Raw genomic sequence first — 25789 nt, 5'->3', positions numbered from 1 at the left:
GACCCCAAATGAAGAATCATAAGGTTGACATACGATCTGTATTAAATGTTTCAAATAATAAATAATGGGGGCATTGTAATGTTATGTATTTATTTAATGACTTGCAATATCCTGCATTAGGAATCACAAATCTTAAAACAAATGCATTGTGGGCCTTGTGCAAGAGTTTTCTTTATTGCTTAACAACAGTAAAACAAGTCCACTTTCATCAAGCGTGAGGTATGTGTCATTATTTTTCTCACCCGCTCTCTCTGAACGGAGGTCTTTGCTGTGTACTTTGGCCGAACAGGAACATCCACTGAGGACTTGTTGGCGACTCGAGGAACCGCAGCATTGTTCAAAACATCGAGGGGCCAAAATCGCTCAATACTTCGCACAACAACAAGCTGTTGAACTGGATTACGCTGCCATAATTCAGGATCACGAATTTGCTTGATGAAATGTCTCGGTGAGCGGTCTGCATATTTCACTCCGTTTTGAACTCAGATTTTTCGTTCATTTTGTAACTTAAACACACGTTTGCAGAACTGATGGATGAATGCTACTTCTTTACTGATATGTACTGCATGTATCACTTAGTAGGGCATTGTTTATTGCATTTAGTGAAAAGTAGGTCAGAAATGTATCAAATTAAGCAGCAGGCTTTCAAAGTACTTTCCTAATAATTTAGATATTAGCAAATGTAAAAACAGCTGACCCTTAACGTCTGTTATTTCAATCCCAGGTTTATTTGCATTGCAAACAAAGAACTGCTCCTTATAATCAGCAAATCAGCAACCAGACATCGTAATATGTTGTGTGTCAATCAGTGCTGCTGTTTAGATAATTACAATCTGGTCATATTCTTTCAAAAATTACAAGTTAAAGCTGGATTTTTTTTTTTCCTTTGTCCTGCTTTAATGCCCGTGTTTGCTTCATAGAGCTCGTGCATGGCTGTACAAAACTGACTTGGGTTACCAGGTCCTGTTATTTTGGGCGTCATGGGCTGTAAAGGATAGAATGAAGAACAAAAAAACAAGTAAAAAAACATTTTAAGGTTAGTATTTAGTATTTACCTGATTGTTTTCCACTTTTCAGAAGTAAATGATGGCTGTGCCAACAAATCAGACCGACACCTGTACTTTGCACATACTATGAATTATTGAAAGTTGAGTTCATGCAACTGGACTGTTTTTGGTAGCTGGACGATGTTTCGACTGTCATCACAAAGGCTTGAAAGAGGTTCTGAAAGCATCACTGGCTGAATTCAAATATTGAGTTATATTTAGGGTGCTGACAAAACCAATCAGTGTTCTTTCAGTTTTGACAGAAACATAGAACTGGTGAGGGCTTGGAATCAACACTGGCAACAGAGTGCCATATATTTGTTTTTAACGTGGCAAATATTAGATTCCAATGACTGACAATGTCCAGTGTTATCATTTTTATTTTTCAATGCTTTACATGTTTTTATGGACGCTTTTGGAAATTGGAAATACTTTGAACAACGTGGATCTCTAAAATATGACCATCTGATGTCAGGTTAGGTAACCTTCAAACACAGCAGCGAGATTTGTGAGCATTTCTCAAAGGCAGAGGACATCCAATGGAATAGAGCCACCGTAAACACTTCACAACATCCGTGTCTGCTTACATTAACACCACGCCGGTCGCTGTGCATAAACACACTGCACAAACAAAACAGACGCATCTGAGAAAAATAAAGTGCTTTGATGCTCATGCATTGTAGCGTTGTGCTCTGATGTTTTTATCTGAGTCAAACTGCACTAACCAGCATGCATCTTATTTTTATTTTTACTGATACGCTCGCGCACGCACACATTTTGTCGCCGTCCTCTGTGTTTTACAGTGCAAGAATTTATTTGAATGGTCAAATATGATTTATATCTTACACCGAGTCTCTCTCTCTCTCTCGCTCTCTCTCTCTCTCTCTCTCTCACACACACACATACAAACACACACACACAAATACAAACACACAGAGCCATGTGTGTGACACCTACTCAGGTGCAGGAGGAGTTTGTGTGCAGGTTCTGGTCCCTCGTGCAATAGAAACAAGCCAGTTGGATTTGTGATTGCTGAGATCAAACAGTTTCAAGTCTGTAAAGACTGCAGATCAGGATCTATCCATCAGAATAAAGGCACCACAACTTCCAAAAATGGAGTTTTAAAGGAACTCAACAACTTTTGCAGATTTAAAACAACAGTTATAGTGAAGTCCGATGTATTACTACTAGTATTACTTTGGCCAACATGGCCAAATACACAGCCACCATGACTGATTGCCCTTTATCACTAAACATTTCCTGATTCTGAAGGTTGAAATGTATTTCAAAACCTCAGCAGGTTCAAATGTTTCCATTAATTACTACAGACCTGCGTTCATGCATCCATTTTCTATCACCATATATCCAACCTGCTGGAGCTAATGTGGGAGGAAGCCGGACACAACACAGAGAACCCATGCAGGCACAGGAGAAAAGTGCAAGAATATCCCACCACACAGAATAGCCAGGGTCAAAATCTGAATCACCTTCTTGGTAACAGTGCTAACCACTGTGGCACCCCTGCTGCCTCACTACTCAAGGTTCAAATTCAGAAAATAATGAATAGTCTGAGGAAATTCAAAGGTATTCTCTTGGTAAACTGATGTGGGGGAAAAAACATGAATCAAGACTTTTGCACCACTAGAAAATATTCCAAAGGCTTCACGACATTTATATAAAGACTCCATATGGCTGAGGCAAGTGCATGCATGTACGTCATGCAAGTCCAGTACAGCATTAGCTCTATAGGAGTCCTGTGTCATTAACAAGCAAGGCAGCAAAAAGAAAGCAGCCCCTTGAATCGCTGTCAAAGTTCTGAATCAAATCAGTGGGGTTTGGTTTGCAATACTTCTGCAAACCACATAGGGGCACTGTTAGAGGAGTTCCGCAGTATCTAAAGTAGCAGTGCTGCTGCAACCCTCCACGTTATTAGATTTGTTGAGCAATGCCTCCATGAAAAGCCGCTCAGGTAGCAGGAAATACATCCATAATGACTGGTCTCACTCTTTCAGGAGAGGTCAGCGCCGATGTAATCTATACGTAATTATTGCAGCTAATGAGCCGCAACAGATAAAACCCTCAGGTAAGGTTCTTAACATACACAAGCAGTGGGGAAACTCATTTCCGCTGAGCAAACGTTACTGTGTCAAAGAAACATTAACAAAGCGGCAGAGAGAGCAGGCGGGCGGGCGAAGCAGAGTTTAGTGTGTCACGTTAACGCAGCCCATCTGCTTTGTAACTGCTTTCGAGTAAACGTTTGACTGACAAAACCCTCCTGAACTCCAAGAGAATAAGTAAAAAGTGTGTCTGTTTGCGAGTTAGAGCCACGCCAGCTGTGGCTGACGCAGACACCGGCATATTTTTTTTTTCTTTAAAAAAAAAAAAAAAAAAAAAGTTTAGGAAATGATGAGACTGAATGAAGTTATTTTTTCTGTTTATACTTGTGAGCAGAACGTTGCTCCATGCCTTCGCGCTAAACATGTCCGGTGACCAAAGACAAACTCTGGCCTAAAAATACAGCAGAGGCAGCTTCACGTAGCAGGAGCAGGGGGGGAAAAAAAGTGGAGGGAGGGCAGGGATACATTCCACCGTCTGCTTGCAGGTAAATAACTCATATTTACTGCATTGAGATTCCTGAGGTATTCAAGCTTGTTTTCAAAAGTTGAAACTCTGGCGCTGAAATAATGTTTAAGGGAAGCGTTTCTAAGAGGAGGAAGGAAAGCATTAGTCATTTTCAGCACCTCGGCCAAACTCTTATGCATATGTGAGCATGTGTGCGAACGTTTTTGAAGGAAAAGTTCAAACCGAGTACTCAGGTAGTACTCAGCCATACAGGTAGTCGGCTACAGTCCAGGTAGGTTTTTGGCAAGGATGAACACTTTAACAATTACAAAATGAGAAAAAAAGAAAAGAAAATTAAGACGTGGGACTGAACTCGGAGTGAGAAACAGCCAGATGTCAAGGAAGCATGGCAACTGGCAATTGATAAAGTTAAATAATTAAAGATAACAGTGAATGCCTGTGACTATGCCTGTAAATTGTCACCATAAAAAATAATAAAAAAATCAATTTTCAATTCTCAGTGGGGTCAGCAGCGAGAAGCGACGCTAACCACCTGAGACTGGGCAAAGCAGGTGTGTTGTTTCAGTTCACGTCGTTACAGTTCTTAGTTCATGCTGTTTAGCTCGTTAAAGGCCTGTTAACGCTTACGCTTATTTTGCTAACGATTTTGTCAATATTTCAAATGTGTTTCTTTTCCGCCAACAAGCGCATTTTGTCGAGCAACGCAGGTCATCCATCAAAACTGTGAGAATTTCGAACGCAGCGTCAACGCGGAATTGATGATGTCACTTCCTACTTAGCTACGCATCGCGGGTACACAACGCACACAACGTCAACGCGTTAGCCGGCAAAAGTTTCCCTCCTGGGCGACGTTCAAGGCAAAATATTCACCAAAAAATGCCGCCTTTTTACACATGTGACCATTTCCACATGAGGGGGGAATTTCAAATGCCTGTGAATGACCTGCTTTGCTCTAAGTAAAAAGAGGGTTTTATAATATACAGCTGCAAAAGTTAAGCTACTCAACAGACACGGACATAGACTCGGTTTGCTTAATTTCACTGGAGTGCAACTCACTTACTTTTCTGCAGATGTCTGCGTCATAAGTGGCGATAAAGAGGAGCATTATTTAGAAGAGCAACTTTCACTAGCATTCTATACAATGTTGAAAACTTAAAAAAAAAAAAAAAAATACAATTTCTGTATTGTTTGACAAGTGAAGAATATCCAAAGAAGACAAATAGAAGCATGTTGAAGTTTGGTACTACTGAGGCTGTTTCAAAGGAAGTCCAATGTGATTTGGAGGGGGAGAAACGACAATACACAGAGAGCCGGCGTCCTTTCATCGGTGCTTCACGTAGCGCACACTGACTTACTGTATGTGCATGCGGTGCGTTAGCTGCACAGTGGCTCAGAGGAAAGCGCTCCAGAAACTTATTAACACGGCCCAGACAATTCTGGTCTGCCCTGGAAGAACTTCACACTTCCCACCAACTCAGGAAAAAAAAAAAAAAGAAGCGAGGAACATTATGAAGGACGCTTCTCATCCTGGAAACTCTGTGTTGTAATTGTTGCCGTTCGACAGTCAAAACACAGACAAGCCAAAAGTTTCTCTGTCAGTACGGTGAAACATCTGCTGTGCAGTCGCGCTTCTTGACAGGTTCTCACAGAAATTTTCAGCCTTTGAGTTTATTTTAGTGGACGCGGTTTCCTTATTTGACAAGTGTTTCTGACACGAGTTAAGAAGTAATGGCCTTTGGCCCGCGCTACATAACCGGCATATTTGTGAATCGTACGCTCTACTCTGAATAATGGAATGGGTTTTAAGTTGGAGAAACAATATTAACAACAAAAATAAGTCAACGCTAGAGAAATAGTGGTGAGGATGTGGACCAAACTCACTGTTCTGGTCTTTGTGTTGCAAGATTCAGGGCACAACCCGGACTATTTGTTGATTTATTTTATATTAAATATACAGACCTTCATGAGTATTTAGCAATGTTGGCTATTCTTTCAACAAACACGTTCCCTCTTGCTGCATATATGTACATAAGATCGCCGTGCTGGCAAAATTGGTACATCTTCAACATGTCGCAAGACAAATACAAATATATATATAGTTAAAAACTCACATAAACTAGGACCGAGCAAATAGTAATCAAAATTACAATAACATTTTTATTTTAATAAAATGTCATTACTCCATGCAATCCCTTTATGTCCTACTGGTTTTGTTTTGTTTTCCTTTTTTGTTTTGTTTAGGCAGCCACTAATGCATTTAAGGATGCAAGTGTTTAGGTGTACGACAGGTGTCACTTTTCATAATGATTGCAACTGATGACGATAGCAGCCATGTCAACAGGGCTCCCTATACTTAAGAGTTCCCTTGTGCCCCTGGGCTGTCATTTAAAACCACGTTTACCTACAATTTCCTGCTTTGGTTTGTTTAAAGTGAGAATTCCAATGCGTGTGTGTGTGTGTGTGTGTGTGTGTGTGGGAGAGAAAAAGAGAGGAAAGAAACTTCTTCCCATGATGCATCTCTTGTTTGTCTAAGTGTTTATTTTTATTTTTCACCCCCGTTAAACAAAAGCTCACTGTTCGTTCCTCTTACAGAATCGCCTTAAAGTAGTGTTGCAGTAGTGAAGAACAGTCTTGGTCTGCAACCAGCCTCAAGATCACTTTTATGTGAACTCCGTCTTGTGTCGGCCTCAAAATCCTTTGGTCTTGGATGTAATGATCTCAAGGGAATTTAAAAACCAGGCAAGCTGCTCCTGGTGTAGCTTCATCATTGTCATCATCATTGACAAAAGAGCTATCTATCTAAAAAAAAAAAAAGAAAAAAAAAGAAAGGTCTAGCCTTAAAAACAGAAATACAAAGAACAGCACCGCAAACCCTAAAATCTCTAACATGATGTATGTCAACTGACAAATGAAAGTAATTTGTAACAAATTGTACCAGCCCTTGGCCGCTTTAGCGAGAAGTCTGCAAGAGTGAACATCTAGACTTGTGACCACGAACGAGGCGCACTGTCAACAGGGAGAGTTAACTAAAAACTCGAAAAGCATGGATCCAGAATGGGCTCCATTGTGGGCAACATGCCATGAAGAGGCGGCAGAGCAGGAACACATTGCAACAATCGGCAGCCAGCAGGAGAGTCGTGGCAACCAGGGGCACCAATAAAAGGGTGGAGATGACACACCTAGATTTACATACAACTGACACGTTTCACACTTATCTACATTTATCAAATATTAGTTTGATAGCGTTGGGGGGTATGAAAAGGAAAACCAACCATTGCCTGTGCCAGACCTTGGGATTCCCACAAATTCTCTTCAGTAGACCTTAGTTTGATCTGGACAGCCTCAGCCGCCACTGTCATCATTTGTGGAGGAATTCAAGTTTGCGGAGCTGTGGTCAAATCAAAGACATTCCAAGGTCAACCAGGTTGGCATCGCAACAAGATCTCGACAAAAGTGGGCAGCCGTCGATTGGGCAGAAAAGTTTGCTGCAGCCGCAAGATAGTGTGTCTTTAGCAAAGGCAAACATGCACGCTTAAGAAAAAGCTTCCAAAGACACATTGGACAAGATGGGAGTCGCCAAAGCGCAAGTTCACATGACAGAGGTGTGGAGAGTGGAACGATACCACAATTTATACCCTTTGTGCTCCCGGTATTAGACTGCACTTTCATTTGTTTGCGTGAGGCCGAAGACAGAACCCAAACTATGACCTTCGTGTCCAAATAGGACACGTTGCCCCCTCTGAGGAGAGTGTAAAAAAGGCCAAGAAGAGGAACATTTTTAAATGTCAGCTTTGATCAAGAAATTGCAGAGAACGGTTGGAAAGCGCAGCCATTCCCTGTCGAGGCAGGATGTGGAGGCTTGCCTGCCAAATCTGTGTGGAGGTTGCTATCGGCACTGGGCATAGACGCGAAGAGCATGTAAGTAAGCGGCGCCAAGATTAGGTGACAAGGCTGAAAAGGCCTCTTGTTGGCTACGAGGGAGGAGCAGAGCTGGAAGTCAGGAGCAAATAGGCCACCATGACCGGGGCACCAACTGGCCGAGTGTCGTGGCGAAGGTTTGAAGCAGTCGAAGAAGGTTGGGTACCACCTGACAGCATCTGCTCCAGGCTGAACGTTGCAGTCCAGAAATAAGCACTCGCAAAATGTATCAGAGAAGAGATGGATCTCAGAGTTTCTCCGGTTTCTCTGGCACTTTGAGATGTTTTCACCATTAACAAAAATATTTGAATTAGTACGGACAAGAACCAGGATAGGAAATTGGAACTAGGATTGATTCAATTATAATGCTTTTTCCAGCTGATGAGACAAATGAATTGTTTTTCTTGCTCGCGGTCCACTATTAAGTATCGCCCCGTCACAGTGTTCCACAGTTCACATGACTCTTGTGACCAAACATAGTTTTGGAGCGCCAGTCATGTCATTCGCAAGAAATGGTGTTTAAAATTCCCAACTCACTGCCAACTTCAACTTTGCCAGGAATTTCGGTGGAGAACTAAAAAGAATTTACAAGCAGATTGTTTTCATTCTGTTGCAGTGTGAGACCAAACTCCATCCAAAATGAACAATTAATAAATCTGACATCGAGACGAACCTGCTCGGCTCTCAGGCCTGAATTTTATATCTTACACCACACGGCAGCTAATCAGCCGCTGCAAATCATAAACAACTGTGACAAGGAGGTGCTCAACAACACTAAAATGATTGCTACAACAAGTAACCTGAGATGTTCCCTGACAAGCCAGGCGCTTTATTCAAGAGATAAGAATGCAAATCAAATCAACATCACTTAAACTTAACTCCACTGTCTGGGATGCATGTCACCTTTGGGCCAATCATGAGTGCAAACAGCCCCATTACATCATTACAGGCCGGGAACATTTGCTGGAAGCACTACTATGTGGGAACACTCACGAGTGGCAAATATTTACTGTTGCTTTTGTTTTTTCTGGCCTAAACTTGGATTGGTCATCCTGAGGCGTCGGGAGTCGGAGGTGCAAATGAAGGACAAAGGAAAAAGCAGCTTCTCGATTGACAGACCAAAGGGGTAACAAAATATTTGTATTGTGAAATTAGTTTTAAAGAGCAAACATTTAAAGGAAAATATTACTTGAATGATTATAATATAACAATCTAAACTATTTGTAATTACTATGTATTTATTGTTTTATTTGTAAAATTTCCTTAAGCTTCCTCCACTGACTCAGTTACGACTACCTGTTGGGTCGAAGTTAGGAGAGGTTTTGAGTTGTCCAACAACCCAGTTACACATTTTCAGTTGCCCAGAGTGAAAAGGCAGCACTGACTACAGCCAGTATTGTACGTAGAGCATTGCACTACCACACTGTGTCGCAACGTGCCATGCACGCAGCACAATGGTGAACTTTGTAAAAGTTTAAACGCAGCATCAAAACAAACCCAGAGGTTGTGTGGCTCCACATAGTTAACACAAGAGGAAGCATTCTGTGACGTTGACTTGAGTTGTTTGCAAAGGATCAGCCGGCTTTCGGTCCAAAACATCTGTGGCCAGTGGTGGTTTTGGCCACCAGCTGTGGTAAAAACCTCCGCAGCAGGAATGCAGGGGGGTCTTATTGAAACTCTTCATCTCCGATGATCACCTTTCTCCCTTCATTTGAATTTTTAAAGCAATCAGCAAAGGAGCACATTGCTTTTTTTGCACAGAACAAGCGAAACAAAGCGGACTGGTCAAAGCTGCTGCCTCCAAAGTTAACGTGCACGAGGAAGCCTTGCATATTAACAATTATAATCACAAACTGCCCGATTCATGTACCAAACATGAGGCGCTGGTTTATGGCAGGACCTTTGAAAGGGGCTGGGCTGGGAAAAACAAGTGAAAGTGCATCACACTCTGAGTGAAAAGAGATGACGAAAAGAGGGGAGAGCCATGAGGCCTTTGGGAGGAGAGAAGGGGGTTGAGTGAAAGAAAGATTCCTGTGGGACACTGTGATGCTGCTGCTGCTATTCCTGTGCAGTGGAGACAGTGCAGACAAGTGCCTGATTGAGGAGCTCGGCACAGAGGGGCTGGGAGGGCCGAGTGGTGCTGGTGGTTAAAGGACAACCCGCCAAAGAAGGATGACCGAAATATAGTAAACTGCTTGTTTATTGTGATTAGACCCTCTGGAAAAAGCAGAAGCTGGACTGGCGGACTCTGTAACTGCATTGATTAAGAAAAACTTGGAAAAATTAGCACAAAATGAATTCTATTTGGTTTTACATTGGCGCCCGATTCCGGGCCTGGGACCTCTCTGTGTGGAGTTTGCATGTTCTCCCCCGTGTCTGCGTGGGTTCCCATCTGGGTTCTCCAGCTTACTCCCACAGTCCAACAACATGCATGAGAGGTGAATTGGAAACTCTAAATTGTCCACAGGAGTGTGTGTGAGTGTGACTGGCTGTTTGTCTCTATGTGGCCCTGCGATGAACTGGCGACTTGTCCAGGGTGTCACCCTGCCTTCACCCTATGACAGGATGGATGGATGGTTTTACGTTCTTTAGAACGATAGTTTAGAATCATTGTCTGAAAAAAATATATGCATAATTTTTGAGCTGTAATTATCAGTAGTTATTTTTTGCATTTGTCCAACCTTTGATAGTAAAATGTAGCCAAAGAAAAATGTAAAACAAAGAAGAAAACATTTTTTTTTCCCCTCCTGACTTTGCTTCCCCCTGGACACTGTGAGCAGTGGCAAACCTTTCGGAAATAGTTTGGATGGATGAGCAAAGAAAGGGTGATACATTCCCCTGCTGGTTTGTGGAGTTTATTCTGAGCAAACATGCGTCTATTTCTGCAACTGTTTTACATCATTTTTCTGAAAGACTCCAAAGAGAATCCTCACACGAGGCTCTAGTACGGCAAAACACCACCATGCAGGCAGGGAACATGAAAAGCGTAGCTCACTTTGTTGCCACCCCCTTATTTCTCCTCCTCCCCTTTCATTCCTTTCAGACTCTTACATTGTACGAAATACATGATAACTGTCCCTCTTGTGTGTCTTTGAACTTGGCTGCAACAATGTCCCTATTCACAGCTGTTTGACACTGAACATTGTGCTTAGAGAATATGTGTGTGTGAAAATGGGAACGCAAGGGCAGGGAAAGTGACCCCTTCCCACTCGGCAAAACCCTCGCAGCCTTTATCTGAGCGCATTGGGTAAATGCGGTGAGTGTTACAGATCAGGAAAGCAAGGCAGGAGACCTTCAGATTCTCAGAAAGTCAGAAGTGACTCCTGCAACGTGAAAGGATTTTTCTGATGAATATCAGAAGTCACATCTCAGCTGAGTGTTGGTCAAGACAACCATTCTGTTAATGTACTTCCCGACCTTGTGATCTGTTCACGGGGGCTAAATAAGCCTTCAGAAGACATGTTCAATAAGGAGTTGGTATTACACATACTGTATCGTCAGTTCACAATCCAAACTAGTCAACTGTAAGTGATTATTGGGATGTAACTAACTTGCTGGCTTTATCGTAAATAGCAATTTGAAGGCTGTGAGAGTCTCTTTCTGTTTCAGTTAGGAACAAGAGATTTGACCATCCTTCAAATCTCAACACTATAAATAGATTTTTATGCACTGGGTGCCAAGGCAAATAAACAAGAAAACTGGACAACTCTGCAGTGGCCACAACACAATATTAATGAAAGAAAAACAAAGAAGGAATAAAGGAAGAAGGAATAATGATGGTGTGCAACCTCAGGGATTTGGAGCCTTCGCTACTCCCACCTTCCAGGTAAAGGCAATTTCTGACAACCCACCAAGTCTGCTGTGATCAGTGACAATCAGGCCAGATAAGGCCTTTAGATCAGTGGAAGCAGCATTCAAGAAATTCTGATGGCGACATAACAACAACTGCTCAAAAACTGTTCAATTTCGCCAAAATAAAACTTGGTGCTGTAGGATTTTTTTTTTTGTGATTGATGAATATATTGATTATTCCAGTTAGATGAGATGATTATTGGACGAGGCGAAAATCATGACAAACAACATGCTTGCATACTGGCGTCTTGCGTTCATGTGAAACATACAACAGTCAGCGGTAGCAAAATTAAGGAAACAAATTGGAATCAAAATATTTTTCACCGATTCGAGTCGATAAATCGTTTCAGCTCTAATGATTATTTTACTTTGCTTCCTCAAATGTTTAAAGCACAAAAAAAAAGAAAAAAAAAAAACTTGAGGTCTAGCTTGGAGTGCTAGCTTGGTTAAAGATCTTCTCATCCAAAGTTTTGCTTGGCAGCATTCATCTATTGTGAGAGGGTGAAATAAAACCACGTGCCCAATGAAACCTGTGCCAGTCTTACCGTCGGAGCGGTGGATGCAGGTGTGCTGGTTGTCGCTGAGAAAGAAGCCGTTGGTGCACAGACACTCGTAGCTCCCCATGGTGTTGACGCACACTTGTTGGCACCCACCGTTGTTGTCCACACACTCGTCCACATCTGTCACAGATGGAGACACAGAGAGGCTTCAGTCAGTAGAGTACGCTGGAATTCGTACAAATATTATATTTACATCTAAAGCAGGGGCGCCCAACCCCCGGGCCGCGGACCAGTACCGCTACGGACCAGTACCGTCCATTTCAGTAAGACAGTTTGATAGGGTGGAGTGAGTTTGATGGGTGAGAGATTAAGCTGAAATGTATAGTTGGACGTCGTCAGTGTAGCAGTAGAAAGGGAGACCATGACGAATGAATGAATAAATACCTTACATTAGTCTGTACAATGTTTTATTTTAATAAAAAATTACTGGATTATCTCTGTTAGATCCATCTATGGCTCAACTCTTGATGCACATTAAGGAGCTTGTTTTGGTCTCGTGAACGTGATACGGTACTAGTGGTACCGTACCACTAAAATGAAACCGATGACATAGTTAGCTAGCAAAATGAGAAAAAAAAAGATTTTTGGAAGGGGAAAAGAGGCCCAGTGAGGAAACAGAAGATGAGTATACGACTTTCAAGAAAAAGTATTTTGAAGAAAAAAAAGGCGCATGTTACTCATGTTGTTCGTGACGTTAAGAGGACGCTGCTAATAAAGTTGCACGCAAGTACACAGTGGATTCATGTTTGTACTCAGAAAATACCACAGTTTTCATGCCGGTCCCTGAAAATATTGTCTTACATTACACCGACCCGTAGCGCAAAGACCGCTGATCTAGAGGACTCTAGAAGAATAGTCAGGAGAATGTACGAGAAGTGGGTGGAAGTCTAAAGGCAGTAGAGTTTTGTGTGTGGCCCTCTAGTGGATGTATTGTTAAAAAAAAACAAAAAAACATCCCAGCGTAAAACCTCCATGGGAGCTTGAGGGCAGTGACGTTTGACAACATTTGAAAAAGATGTACCAATTTACATCCGTGAGGTGAGCATAATAATAACTAAGCCTAATGGCAAAGTCTCTAAGTCCGGACTGAACCCTGCTTTTTTTCCTCCTTGCTCTTCTAAAGCATTCTCATGCCACTGTCACGGTTTATCGGATATTTTTAATATGACTGATGATGAAGCCACCTTGAACTTCCACTGGTCCCTGCCAGTGTTTTGTTTAAGCTGTTCCAGAGGGCCGTTTTGCAAGTTCCAACAGGAGACTTTTTCTTTCGTTTGAGGTCGGTTTGTGTAAACGTTCATAAACTTGTTGTTTAGACGCAAACTAGCTTGTGCACGTGGTACAACAGAGGGCAAGTTATGACAAGGAGCAGGAGGCAGAAATTGTAAATGTAGGAGCCACAAAAAAGTACATGGAAAAAGGTAAGTGGTTGACGACAGGTTGGAACACATGGAGAGATTTAAATTGCCAACTGTTTTTTTGCTGTTCTATGACTGCCAAATCATGTGAGCATTGGAGGGCTTGGTTTGTTTTACATTCAACTGTCAGAATAATGTCAGGAACTGGGAGCCGCTCAAAGTTTTCATTGACTGCTTTGTGCCTTGAAATGGAAAGAGAGAGAAGGGACAAAGTGTGTGTGTGTGTGGGGGGGGACGATGAGGTTCAAGGCTTGTTTGCTGTATTAAAAACTCACAATGCACACTTTTGGATACTTTATTTGCTAACATTAGTCACATGTTGACACTATTCACTGATACGACAGAACATTTCCAGAAGTTCTGCAAAGTCAATCGCGCCTCATGATTATCAACTTCAATCAATCAATCAACTTTTATTTGTACAGCGCTAACATGACACTGGTGCATTCGTCAACTATTAGTGCATTTGTTATTGTAATGCCTATTTTTTGTATTGATGAAAATACAGGTGTCTCAAATGAGGCTGTTATTCCGCTGTTTTCAGTTTAAATCACTGATCAGGATGATAAGGTGGCAGACCAGAAGATAAAACTGTTGTCCAATAGCATCTGTATACATTAATGTGAAATGTATCCATCAAATTCAGGCTCATATTATTTAAAATGAATTATTATTTAAAATGAATTATATAGAGTGGAATAAACGCCAGAGACCTGTGTGCATCTAAAGTCTCAAATACATCCCAAAGATTGACATAGAGGCAACAATGGAACCTTTTACTCTATGGTACTACTAGTAGCTAGTACTAAAAGCTCATGTATTTTGGGTGGAAACGCACCTACAGTTCCCGTTGTCTAAGAAAGTTTCCTATGCAGATCTGTAGGGAATAGGATGCCCCGAAACTGATACCAGTATCAGGTACCGGTACCGATACCGGGTTGGGGTACTGTACTTGTACTTGTAACATATGTGCCGATACCACAACACCAATACCAGTTGTGTGTATGTGTGCATATATATATATATATATATATATATATATATATATATATACATATATATATATATATATACGTATATATATATATATATATATATATGTATATATATATATATATATATATATATATATATGTATATATACATATATATATATATTCAGAAGTTTCATATACGTGAAAACTTCTGAAAGTCACCCCATGTTGTAGAAAGACATGCTGAGGAATGTTGCTCAAATAACAGAACACTTGTGTATCAAAGTAATGGCCTTATCAAGTACTCGGTATCAGTGATTACTGAAACGGAAGTACTCATACTCTACTGGTTCTGTAAAAAAGTGGCATCAGTGCATCCCTACTGATTTGGGCGCTATTGAGGTTTCAGCTAAGAAAAATAAAAAGCCTTACTATCACACATAGTTCAGAGTTTTAAGAACTGAACATAGTCAAATGCAACTTGACTAGCTACTTTGTAGCTCAAAGTTACGATCCCAAAACCCTGTTTCCTCCTCCACCCCCTCACGTCTCCTTCCGGCTCTCTGTTAACATGTCAGACCTCGGTGCGACAGTCTGCGGTCACTGCTTCCCCGCTGCACAGCCACGTCCTTAGATCTGGCCACGGAATAAAAGGGATGCATCTGAAGGAAAATAAACTCAACACGAGCATTCCAGACCTTCACATTGAGTCCAGCTGTGCCCATGCCAAAACCAAATAAATAGTGGGAATCAAAAGGAAGGAAGGAACAGAACAGGGAGCCTCTTTAATCAGGAGCACAATTAAGCAATCTTAAATCAATTAGTGCCCTAACTTGTTGACACAGTGCGTCTGGGAGATGATGGAGTGATTTCCTGTGCGCAAACAAAAGGGAGGCCTTTTTTTTATTTTATTTTATTTTCAACACTCGCCAATTTCTCAAAGAGCAGTTTGCCAACCGGAGCGTATTCAAGACACCACAAAGCGCTGGCGATTCTGAATGCCATGCTTTGAAGCAATTGAAAGCCACAGGGGCTGTCTTGAATAATCTTTCAAAGTGTGAACTTTCAGGGAGTCACAAACAAGTGGGCAAAATGTTTTTAAACGGGGCGATTTTCCGCGGCACTCACATTTCTTGAAAGCTCTTTTGCTATGTCGTTTTTTTGTTTTGTTTTTTAAAACCTGTGCATATGATATTAAATGTCTAGTTCCGGTTTTGCAGCCTATGCAGGGACCATAATCTAAAAGCTCAATGCAGAAGTGTCTTCCCAGCTATAATTCGTGAGTCAGAAAACAAAACATTTTTTTAGAAGGCACGAAAGACATGTGATGCTAATTTCCCCATTGCTTAATCTCCTTGCTGCCGATATAAGCAACAGTGTTGACAGACGACAATTCTGGATCAAAAGCTTCCTACAGAAGAAATTGTGTGAATACAAATGAAACAAAGATGAAAAAGTAGAAAGTAAATTTCCTGCTGAATGACACAAATGTGAGTGACACATACCAGCAGCTTTAATGTCCTTGTTGATGGGCAACATAAATGTTGGAGCTGTTGTTTTTAAATGTGCTTTGAAAGCAGCACTCTCTAAATTGTGTTTATATCTCAACCATGCATCACTGGCCACTATTTACCTCCAAAGTGTGCAATAACTGCAAAAGTATCCTTTGGGCTTCTGGCAATAATTCAAGTTTCAAGATAAGTTATGGCTGAACCAATGCAGCTTCAAAGTGCACGAGCCAGTGTCCTCATATGACTGGAAAATACAGTATAGAGTTGGTTGGCATGATGCAGAGGGGAATGGTGGAAGCAAGGCAGAAGCTTAGGTCCGGAGGTCAATCTAGCTTATTTATTTTATGTTATTTTTTTAAAAAAAGAGGCATTGTACAGTTGAAACATAGATTTGGCAATAAGGATGCATATGATGCTGTAGTTCCTTATCATGATGTAGATAGGAGGTGTAAGCGTGACATTTCTCCAATAAAATATCAAACAAAAAAAACTGTGGGGGATGCGGCAATCCAATACTCTGTTTGTTTGTTTCCAACGTAAAAAAAAACAAAAACAAAACAGTCTTACGGCGACAGTGAACAACGCGGCAGGGGCTGCTTCCATCACATCGCCAAAAATAATGCAAAAATCCCGAAATCCATCAAAGGCCTGACAGCGGTCTAAAACTGTATGGCTGCATGGTTAAAGAGAACCGCCGGCCCCTTTAACCACACTAATATAGTGCAGGTGCTGCAGTCACCTGCCTGCCTACGGTGCCCCTCAGTACAAACCGTTGACAACGAAATACAATCAATCAAAGAATTATACATGAAACAACAACAACAGTAAATCAGAAATCAGAAAATCAATATTTTGGCTCCAACAGGACGAGAGAACAGAGCCGGACTTTTTTTTTCTTCTTTTACTAAATGTATGTTAAAAGACTCGCAGATAAGTGATGAGTGCGAAGCTAGAAATTGAATGTGTAATGTTTATGGTCTTATAGGTCTGGCAGGAGGCTGCCCTACCCTGTCAGGCCCATTTGCGTTGGTTTCAGTAACATGGTCAACATGTGAACGTTCTCTTTAGTGATTAGTCCAGATTCTGCAAATTTTGTAGGTGAAGGCAGTGCAAAGGTGTGGGCGGCATTTTCAAGCAAAATGAGGTCTGTCATTGTGCTCAGGTCAGCAGAAGTGATGCATCCCCTCGAAAGGCACAAACCAGCGCTGCAACAGCCTTAAAAACCCACAAATGACCTTGAATATACCTAATTAAAGCTTTACAATTCATAAACTAGTTTACACTCACAGCACAAAAGTGATAACGCGCAAGCAGTCCCACTATTCTGTTTAATTATTAACTAAGAGTTGAGGTAATTGCAACCCATTTCCTTTATAAGTGCAGGCAGAGTCTGGACAAGGAACATGACTGAAACCCAAACCAGACAATATGAACCTCAAGATTGTCTTTCAGCGAGCTGTGGTTTTAATTGCATAGACAGTTTTGATTTGATTGAGATAAACAAATGGGCTCGTCAGTCTTAACGGAGTTGGTCTGATGGATCGGCTAAACATGAAACATCCAGTAATCTGCGCACAGAAAAAGATGACTTGGAAAGTGATGGAGGAGAAAGTGAAAGTGGACACCAGACGGTCATTACGTTTTATTGGATAAAAGCTGGAGCAGAGGTCAGCAGACAGAGTGCAACTGAGGATGAGAGAGGAGAAAGAAGGAGGAGAGAACGGATGCTATGAGCGGAAAGAACTTATTAAAGAGGAAGGTAAACTACAAAACTATAAAAACTATTTAAAAAAATTAAAACAAAACCATTAGCTTACACTATTTGCCTTTTTTTGCACATGTTAAAGCTTATCTGAAACAAATGGAACAGACTCTACTTGCACTGTGATTACACAGATCTGATTTCATGCTTTACTGCCTTGTTTGAACTAAGTAGCCGCTTTTAATTAGCAGCAGTTCATTAAGGACGCTTGCACCAGTTGACATCCCATAAACTGAAGTCTTTCAGTTTTATGTAACGCTGCCTGGTTTCCATTCATCGGTCTGTCGAAAGAGCAGGCGATGACAGTCGTCGTTGTTAGAATCAGAATGCCTTTATTTATCTCACATTGGGGAAATTGACATAATTAGAGCAACATGCATTGCAATAGAGAAGAAAAACGATATGAATTATTAAGAAAAAAGATTAAGAAAGGAAAGGAAGAAAAATCAACCATTTTCATCTATATTTCATTTCTTTAACACATTTACATAACATTGAAAATATAAATAAGCTGTTTGAAAAGTGGCAGTGACAGTGAAACACTGTCGGCCTCATTCCTTCAATTCACCACACCAAACGGAACGATGCAGGAGTTAAACAGCCGGTTGCAGACATTGCAGCAGCCGTTTACAGGCATCCGGGCGGAAACTAGAGCTGCACTTGGCCAAAGAAATCCTTGGTTTTGATAGAACTCTGGACACGCCAGCCAGCGGGTGTCTTAGACAGGATAGAACGATAAGGAGAATCAGCAGTTTTGTTGCAGCGTGTGAGAGTTTTATGGTCTTGATTCAGCGCGTTGATACTCACAGTTAAATCAAATACTTGCAAATCTGGGATTAAAGGTTAAAGTGTGTAATATTTGGAGATTCTGAGGAAGAAACACCGACATCAAGTGGTTACATTTTAGATTGCGGCACTATTTCGCTCACCCTCCCTCTCCTGAGTTTGACAGTAAACTACTTCTTCGTTGGTTTATTTGAGGACGTCAGCGTTCACTCGAAACATGAAACACGCTGTCAGTCAGCTGGATTGAAGAACCGTTCTAAGGGTTGGACAACCATATTACTTTTATTGTACTGCGATAATACACTTTAATTAATATATTTGTGGGCTGCATATTAAGCTTTAACCAATATAAAAATCATACATCAAGCCCAATATTACAGACTGGACCTTGAAGGATCAGATCGTAGAACTGTCCTTGCTTGAAGTTGACAAATTAAAGAATGAAAATTACGAGATTTCTGGTTTTAACAAGACAGACAGACAGACAGACAGACAGACAACATATTTTAAATAAATTGCCATTCCTTGTCATTTTACAGTCAATGAAGTTCAGAATATTAGGCTTCTGGAGCTGCTAGAGCATGGTGTGCTGCTAGTTCCTAAAAGACGCCCAGGAGATCGGCAAGACACCGCCTCATTCTACTTCTGGGTCAAAGCCAAAGGGGCAGACCTTGAGCATCCACAGCACTCATTCTACCATTGGTATGGTATGGCATGGCACGGCAGGAGACATTGGAGGATCATGGAATAATCTTTGTCTCTGATTTTAAGAAGACCAAATTTCGCCGGTTTCCATTTAGATTAACGAGTTAATCAGCATTTTAAAACTATCTACATTGTACATAAATACACAGACAGACCAGCCGACTGCTAGAGCTCAGCTGGGCAGAGCACGTGTACGGAAAGAAAGAGGTGGAGATGTGACACTATACCCCAGATGAAATAGCACCACAAGGGCATAACATACCAACTTTGATTACTGCATATCTGCGAATAAGTTGATTCAAGTCTTCATAACATCAAATAGTGCTGATGGGTGACTTTTCTCATAGATATTAAGACTTAAGTCACTGGCTTTAGTTGTTCATTCATTGAGTGTCCACAGCAAAATCAACTCAAAACGCAAAAAGCCAAGAAAAACAATGCAGTACATCTAATGCATGGTGTAGCTGGTCTGCTAAGACAAGCTAATAAAAGCAGTAATGTCTTTGTTCATTCCAAAGTGTGGCCCAAGAGTCAGTCCCAAAAACTAATCCTGAGTTTTGTTGTATCTGAGCAGAAAAAAACATATAATGGACCACTAGGAAAACTCTGCTGAGGCTTTTTATGGATTTTAACGGGCTACATGGTCTTTAAATCAACTTCACCTCTGAAAGGCTGCATGATATGAACTTATGAAGACAAATTTCAGCACTCAATGATCTTTTAATCATCCTTGAGGCCAAATAAAATACCTTTTTTTTGGGGAATTGAAACAGATTTGATGCGGTTGTGCCAAAAGGGATCGGTACGATGACGGCTCCCAACAATTTTCAGGGTTTGGTAATGCAATGCTGGTGCGCTGATTTGTTGTTGTCATCAGTAATTATGAGTAATAACATTTTAACTTCTGTGAAACATTACTCTATTAGCAAAGCCAAACATTAGTCATAGGAGGACGAAGTGATGACAAGTTGGAAAGCTGCGCTCACCAGACCTTTTAAACAGTGCAGACTTAACATTTTTGGGCACGTTTGTGTATTGGCGGAAAATGTGAATCCGTGTATGGCAGAGCGTCTTAGTCTGTGTTCTGTCACTCCTTTGCGTTGGACCCACAACTCAGTAGCTTCTCCATACTGCTGGCAGCCACTCTTGGTACATCTCTCCCTTAACCTCTGCCTGAGGCTTGTAGAATGAGATAAAACACCGGCTAATGCCAAAACATATCCCGCCGAGGATACACTGGCATCCAAAATCCCTTTTTCTGTTCACGTCTGACGGTATTTAACGATTGTCAGTCACCGGTGGCTGACTGACAGGGTGAATGTGCTCGATCACAACATGCAGAGCTACGTGGAACTCAAGATAGGGGTTGGAGGAAAAACATTAGCCTGGCTGACGCAAAGTCAATAAGGCAGCACCAGGGGGGCTAAAAAAAAAAAAAAAAAAAAAAAAGGTGGGATCTGTCAGTAACAAAGCCCAGCCAGCTATCTGTTGGGGAACTCTTAAACCCCTTGAGATCACTCCCAGAGGTGCAGAGGCGCAAGCCAAAAACAGCAGGAAACCCTCCAGATGATGACAGAGGGACACAGAAGTGTACGCAAACGGGTCCGCAAATGTAAAACAGGCACATTTATGACGTAAACACGCATCTTACACTCATACACACAAAGCAACAAAGCTCAGTCACTAGATTAATCACTGAAAATGATTTTAAAGTTCATGAAATTAGATTTCTCATGTGTAACAGTGAGCAGTATGGCCAGAGAATATTTTCTGTTATTTAATTGAAAAGATATCTGACAATTAGGACTGTAGATTATTAGAAAATAGCTAATTAATTGCATTATTTTCTGTAATTAATTGCAATTAATCATGATTAAGTTAGAAAAATATATTGTGATTAGTATTACATTTTAATTAACTCTCATGAGGTTCCCTCTATTGGCAGAATCAACACCTTTTTGATAATCAACACCTTTAAAAAAAAAAAAGAAAATCAACACCTTGCTCATAATAGGTACAACCAACCTTAGCCCCGCCCACACCTCCTGGTGGTTAAATACCTGGGACTCTCCAACCCCTTTCACAACTGAAGAAGCCTTTCGGATGAGAGGCGAAACATCTTCAAGATCACAAGAATAAGTCCAGTTGCCCTAAGTTAACCCCTTCTACCTTCATTCATTTATTTGTGGAAATCATAGAATTCTCTTTGTGCACGTGTTATTTCAAAAATGCGCACGAGATTGAATGCAAATAAAATATAGAACAATTTTCAAATAATGACATGCTTTCGCCAAAATCTGTCCCCTAAATCTGTTGACTGGTGCACAATGAAAAGGGTAGAAAAATGGAAGAAAAAAAAAGTGTGCAGGCTGTCATCTCTGAGAAACCAGTTTATCAATGAAGAACATATATGTGTCACAACATGTGTCGTCATCACTTTAGAGGGAAAGATTTGGAAGGAAAAAAGAAAAGAGCCTCAGTGCAAGGGTTTTAAAGTAGTTTCACAGTGGGGTCAAGCAGAAAAATGTGCATGAAAACAGCAGAATCTCTGCTGCTCTGTCCCTCCTTCTCCCCTACAGTTTGGATCAGTATCAGTTCTTCAGCCACCCAAAGAGTTTTTTTTGTTTTTTTTTCGAGTTTGCTTGTTTTGTTCCGAGGCATGTAAATAGCTGCACGGCCGGTACTCGGTGCCGCCGCCAGACTGAACCAATTTACATTGTTTACTTGCTTTGCAGACGCAGCTGCTGAGCTTTTCCTCGTATTGAATGGTGTCAATTCTTTCAATGTTTGAATAATTTCACAATTTCTTTTGTTCCTTTGGTTTTTTTTCAAGTAATTTTTTTCATGATCATTGATTGATTGATTGATTGATTGATTTGCTCTCTGTTATTATTATTAATAATAATAATAATAATAATAATAATAATAATAATAATAATAATAATAATAATAATAATAATAATAAATGTCATTAAGTATTTGAGGGTTTTTTTTAAGGGGGTGTTTGAAAAGGTTTAGCTGCAGAGGTACACCAACAAACTTTACTGCTATAAGACAGGTAATAAGAAAAGAAAAAGTTCCGTTCTTGCACTCTTGTACTCTTGTCATCATGCCGAAACATCCAGTTTGGAGCTGGATGCAGGTGCAGGATTGTGGGTAAATTGAAAACTGATTCTTTGCGCAACACGGCGCATCACAAATGCATCCAAACATTTTTTTTCCCCACGCTGATTGAATGATGAACGGTGAATTTTACCATGGATGTGTAAAGACAAGTTAGAATGTCCCTAAATGAGGCGTGATTTGGATATCTGCCAGTTTGCAGTCCGAGTAGACCAGTCCTCGACAATGTTCCCAATGTTCCCTGGCTGTGACTGTGAGCGTTAAAACCACAGATTCCATCCGCATATGCCTGGAATACGAAGTAATAAGCAGAGGAGAATGATTTAAAAAGCCCCAGCTGTCTTACCCAAACAGTTGTGGCCATCGTGTGCCAGCATGAATCCATCGTAGCAGGTGCACCTGTAGTTGCCAGGTATGTTGATGCAGTCATGTACACAGCCGCCGTTGTAGTCGTTCTCACACTCGTCCATGTCTGAATAAGAATAAGAATAACAAAAACAATGCCTTTATTCATTACACATTGTCAAAATTTGCACATGCACAGTGCAAAGAGAATAATTACAAAGAGGGCAAAGAGAGAACTAAATTGAATAAAGAAATAAAATGAAAACGAAAAAGAAGAGAGAGCGCATGCGTTTGTGTCAAGGAAAAACTCTGCAACCTGCAGTCTCTAAGTAAGTTTGCACTGCCGGCGACCTTATATTTCATTGAGCTGAACAGTGGGGCAAAGGTATTGATTGGCAAACCTGATGAATCAGAGAGGAAACGGGCTGAAGTCAAAGAGAAAACAGGTGTTGTGGAGTTATGCTTGTACGCCCTAAACTTTGTTTTAGGATATGATATATATATATATATATATATATATATATATATATATATATATATATATACATATATATATATATATATATATATATATTTATATATAAATATATATAAATATATATATATATATATATATATATATATATATATGTATATATATATATATATATATATATATATATACATATATATATATATATATATATATATATATATGTATATATATATATACATATATGTGTGTGTGTGTGTGTATATGTATATATAAATATACATACATATATTTATATATATTTATTTATATAGTCAAAGAGAAAATATTTTGCAGTTATTTTGCAGGGCACACAATTCAATTCAATAGTTTCAATAATTTATTCACTAGACATGATAGAAAGTGGGCGAGCCTTTTTATTTTAGTGGAATAAATTTGGGGCACGACTTCATGAAAATGTGGATCCTGTGACTCCACCAGTTGAGGACCACTGTCAAATACAATAGAACGGAAATTTCTCGTAATTACAGCAACAAAACAGTGCGAAGAGAAGGAAAACTATATTAATTAAAAAGAAAAAAAGAAATAAAATAAAAACATTTATTGAGTGGGAAAGGAAACAGTTGGATTATTGACAGTTATCTACATAAGTGTTTTGTTGCGCCTTTATGAAATGTAAAGTGGCTAGCAAGATGATTTTATTAAGAGTACATTGCAGAGGTCATTGCAGATGTCTCCAGTGTATCAAAAGAGGTTCTAGATGCTGTATTCAACACATCTCGCCGTCCAGGTTCCAACCAGCACGCTAGAAGTCGTATGGCATTCAGCAGGATGGAGAGAGTGGTGAGACCGCTTGCAGTACCAGGAAATTTGACACAGAGACAGTCTCGGCAGCTTTTTATAACTTCCCCCTGGGGAAATGTTTTTCCTGACTTCAAAGTGTCAGCTGGTGTGATAATAGTAATTCAATAAATGTGATGCAGTCCTTCTAGTTTAGCTGTTGGAGTCTGTTCCTGCTAGGCTAGCACGAGGCAGTTTTTGCTAGCCTGCCAATAAAAACAATCTTACCCACTCCGCAGTACACCAATGGTAAATATATTATAGGGCCAGATTATCAATGTAAATGTCTGCGTTGTTAAAATAAAGTTCGAAATAAAGCGAGTTTGCACCAGCGAACTCTGCAAACTTTGCTAGGTCCCGATATCCAAAATTCTGAACCATACCATTTAGATGACACAGAGACTGCAAATGGGGGAATTGCTAGTTGGTGCTAGCGTAACAAGGTTGCTTCAGTGAGTCCAGGCCACTCGCTGACCCTGAGCCGTGACATCTGACGGCGGCAGCACCGACACCTTCAGACCAGCTGACAGCTTAGGCTGACACTCACACGCACACAACCTGTGTAATTTGGCTGAAACGTAAGAGCTTAACATCTCGTCATCACAACGAGGTACTTTTCTCGCTGGCCTCTCAATCCTTAAAGTGGCTGGCTGTGCTAAAGCAGTGGTTCTCAAATGGTGGGGTCTCAGGACCCTTGCCCTTTTTTTCCTGATCATGAAGTCGCGACTGATGAAATGATTGGATTGAATTGTGTGCCCTGCTAAATAAATGCCCAACATTTTCTCTACAAATGTATATATTTTAAAATCCCTTATTAAAAAAAATAAATAAAAAAATTAAAAAATGAGATCATGGCTCCAGAACGGTGATTTGCTGTGGCAGGCTGAGGAGGGAAATGCACTTTAACGATGTGATGATGAGGATTGTACCAATAACACAGAAAAAGAATGAGCCGAGGCCATTTTTCAATTTCCAAAATTCCAAATTGCAGCCACACATGGTCCTTGTTTCTCAAAAATCTCTCTACAGACATAACAAGCTTTGCCAAACATGTTTTATCACGTCTTTTAAAATGACGGCAAAGCCATTTTCAGTAAACGCCGTTAAGTGTCTTCACTTTGATGAGGTCATGTAAACACACAACAACAAGTTTGAAGCAGGGCACTGGGGTTTGGGAGGAGGATGGGGGTGGGACGGTATTTACTCAGCCAGTGGGTGCACTTTGTTATTTGTGCCAGCAGTGATATTTAAAATGTGTCCCAACTGGACACATTTAGGGTCCCGTTTGGACACAAAATCTAGGGTCAGACATCTGGAAAAAAGCTGGACGTTTGGAACCGACTGAATTTGACGTTTCACATCTGCGCATAAACAAAACCAAAATCTTGATAAATTCAGTGTAGTTCTTTTTTTATAGATTAGGGTTCAAGGACTCTAATTATAGCAACATATAGTGCAGTGGTCACCAACATGGTGCCCGCAGCAACAGGTACAGTAGCCCCCCCAAGGACCACATGAGTTACCCCCCGCAGGCCTGTTCTAAAAATAGCACAACTCATTGAGCTGGGTCTAAAATTCAGTTTTATCCAAACTTCTTCTTCTTCTTCTTCTTCTTCTTCTTCTTCTTCTTCTTCTTCTTCTTCTTCTTCTTCTTCTGCTGCATTATCCAGAGTCAGGTCAGGGGCCAGCAGTTCCAGCAGAGACATCCAGTCACCTCCTCCAGCTCATCCAGCGGGACCCCAAAGCGTTCCCAGGCCAGCAGAGAGACGTAGGCCCTCCAGCATCTCCTGGGTCTTCCTCCAACCTTATCCTAACTTGTTAAGTCATTGTTGGTAATTATTGAGAACTCATTAATGTGATCAGTGTCTTCACATAGATCAGCATCATTAATAAT

The 25789-nt window shown here is 40.7% G+C and overlaps 1 protein-coding gene across 2 annotated transcripts in view; it reads right to left on the bottom strand.

Moving 5' to 3' along the window:
• Positions 1 to 25789, bottom strand: part of scube1 (signal peptide, CUB domain, EGF-like 1) — a 95628-nt gene that overhangs the window by 52434 nt on the left and 17405 nt on the right. For both annotated transcript variants that reach the window (XM_076011211.1, XM_076011210.1), the window contains exons 3-4: positions 22585 to 22710; positions 11945 to 12079 (exon numbers count right to left, since the gene is read on the bottom strand). In XM_076011211.1, coding sequence (XP_075867326.1) covers positions 11945 to 12079; positions 22585 to 22710 — 261 coding nt within the window. The remainder of the gene's footprint in view (positions 1 to 11944; positions 12080 to 22584; positions 22711 to 25789) is intronic.

The sequence above is a fragment of the Nelusetta ayraudi genome, unplaced genomic scaffold (genome assembly GCF_046127955.1).
Source record: "Nelusetta ayraudi isolate G7.1 ecotype Tasmania unplaced genomic scaffold, CSIRO-AGI_Nayr_v1 ptg000135l, whole genome shotgun sequence".
Lineage (NCBI taxonomy): Eukaryota > Metazoa > Chordata > Actinopteri > Tetraodontiformes > Monacanthidae > Nelusetta > Nelusetta ayraudi.
Note: the sequence above shows the minus strand (reverse complement) of the source record. Positions and strands in the feature narration are given on the sequence as shown.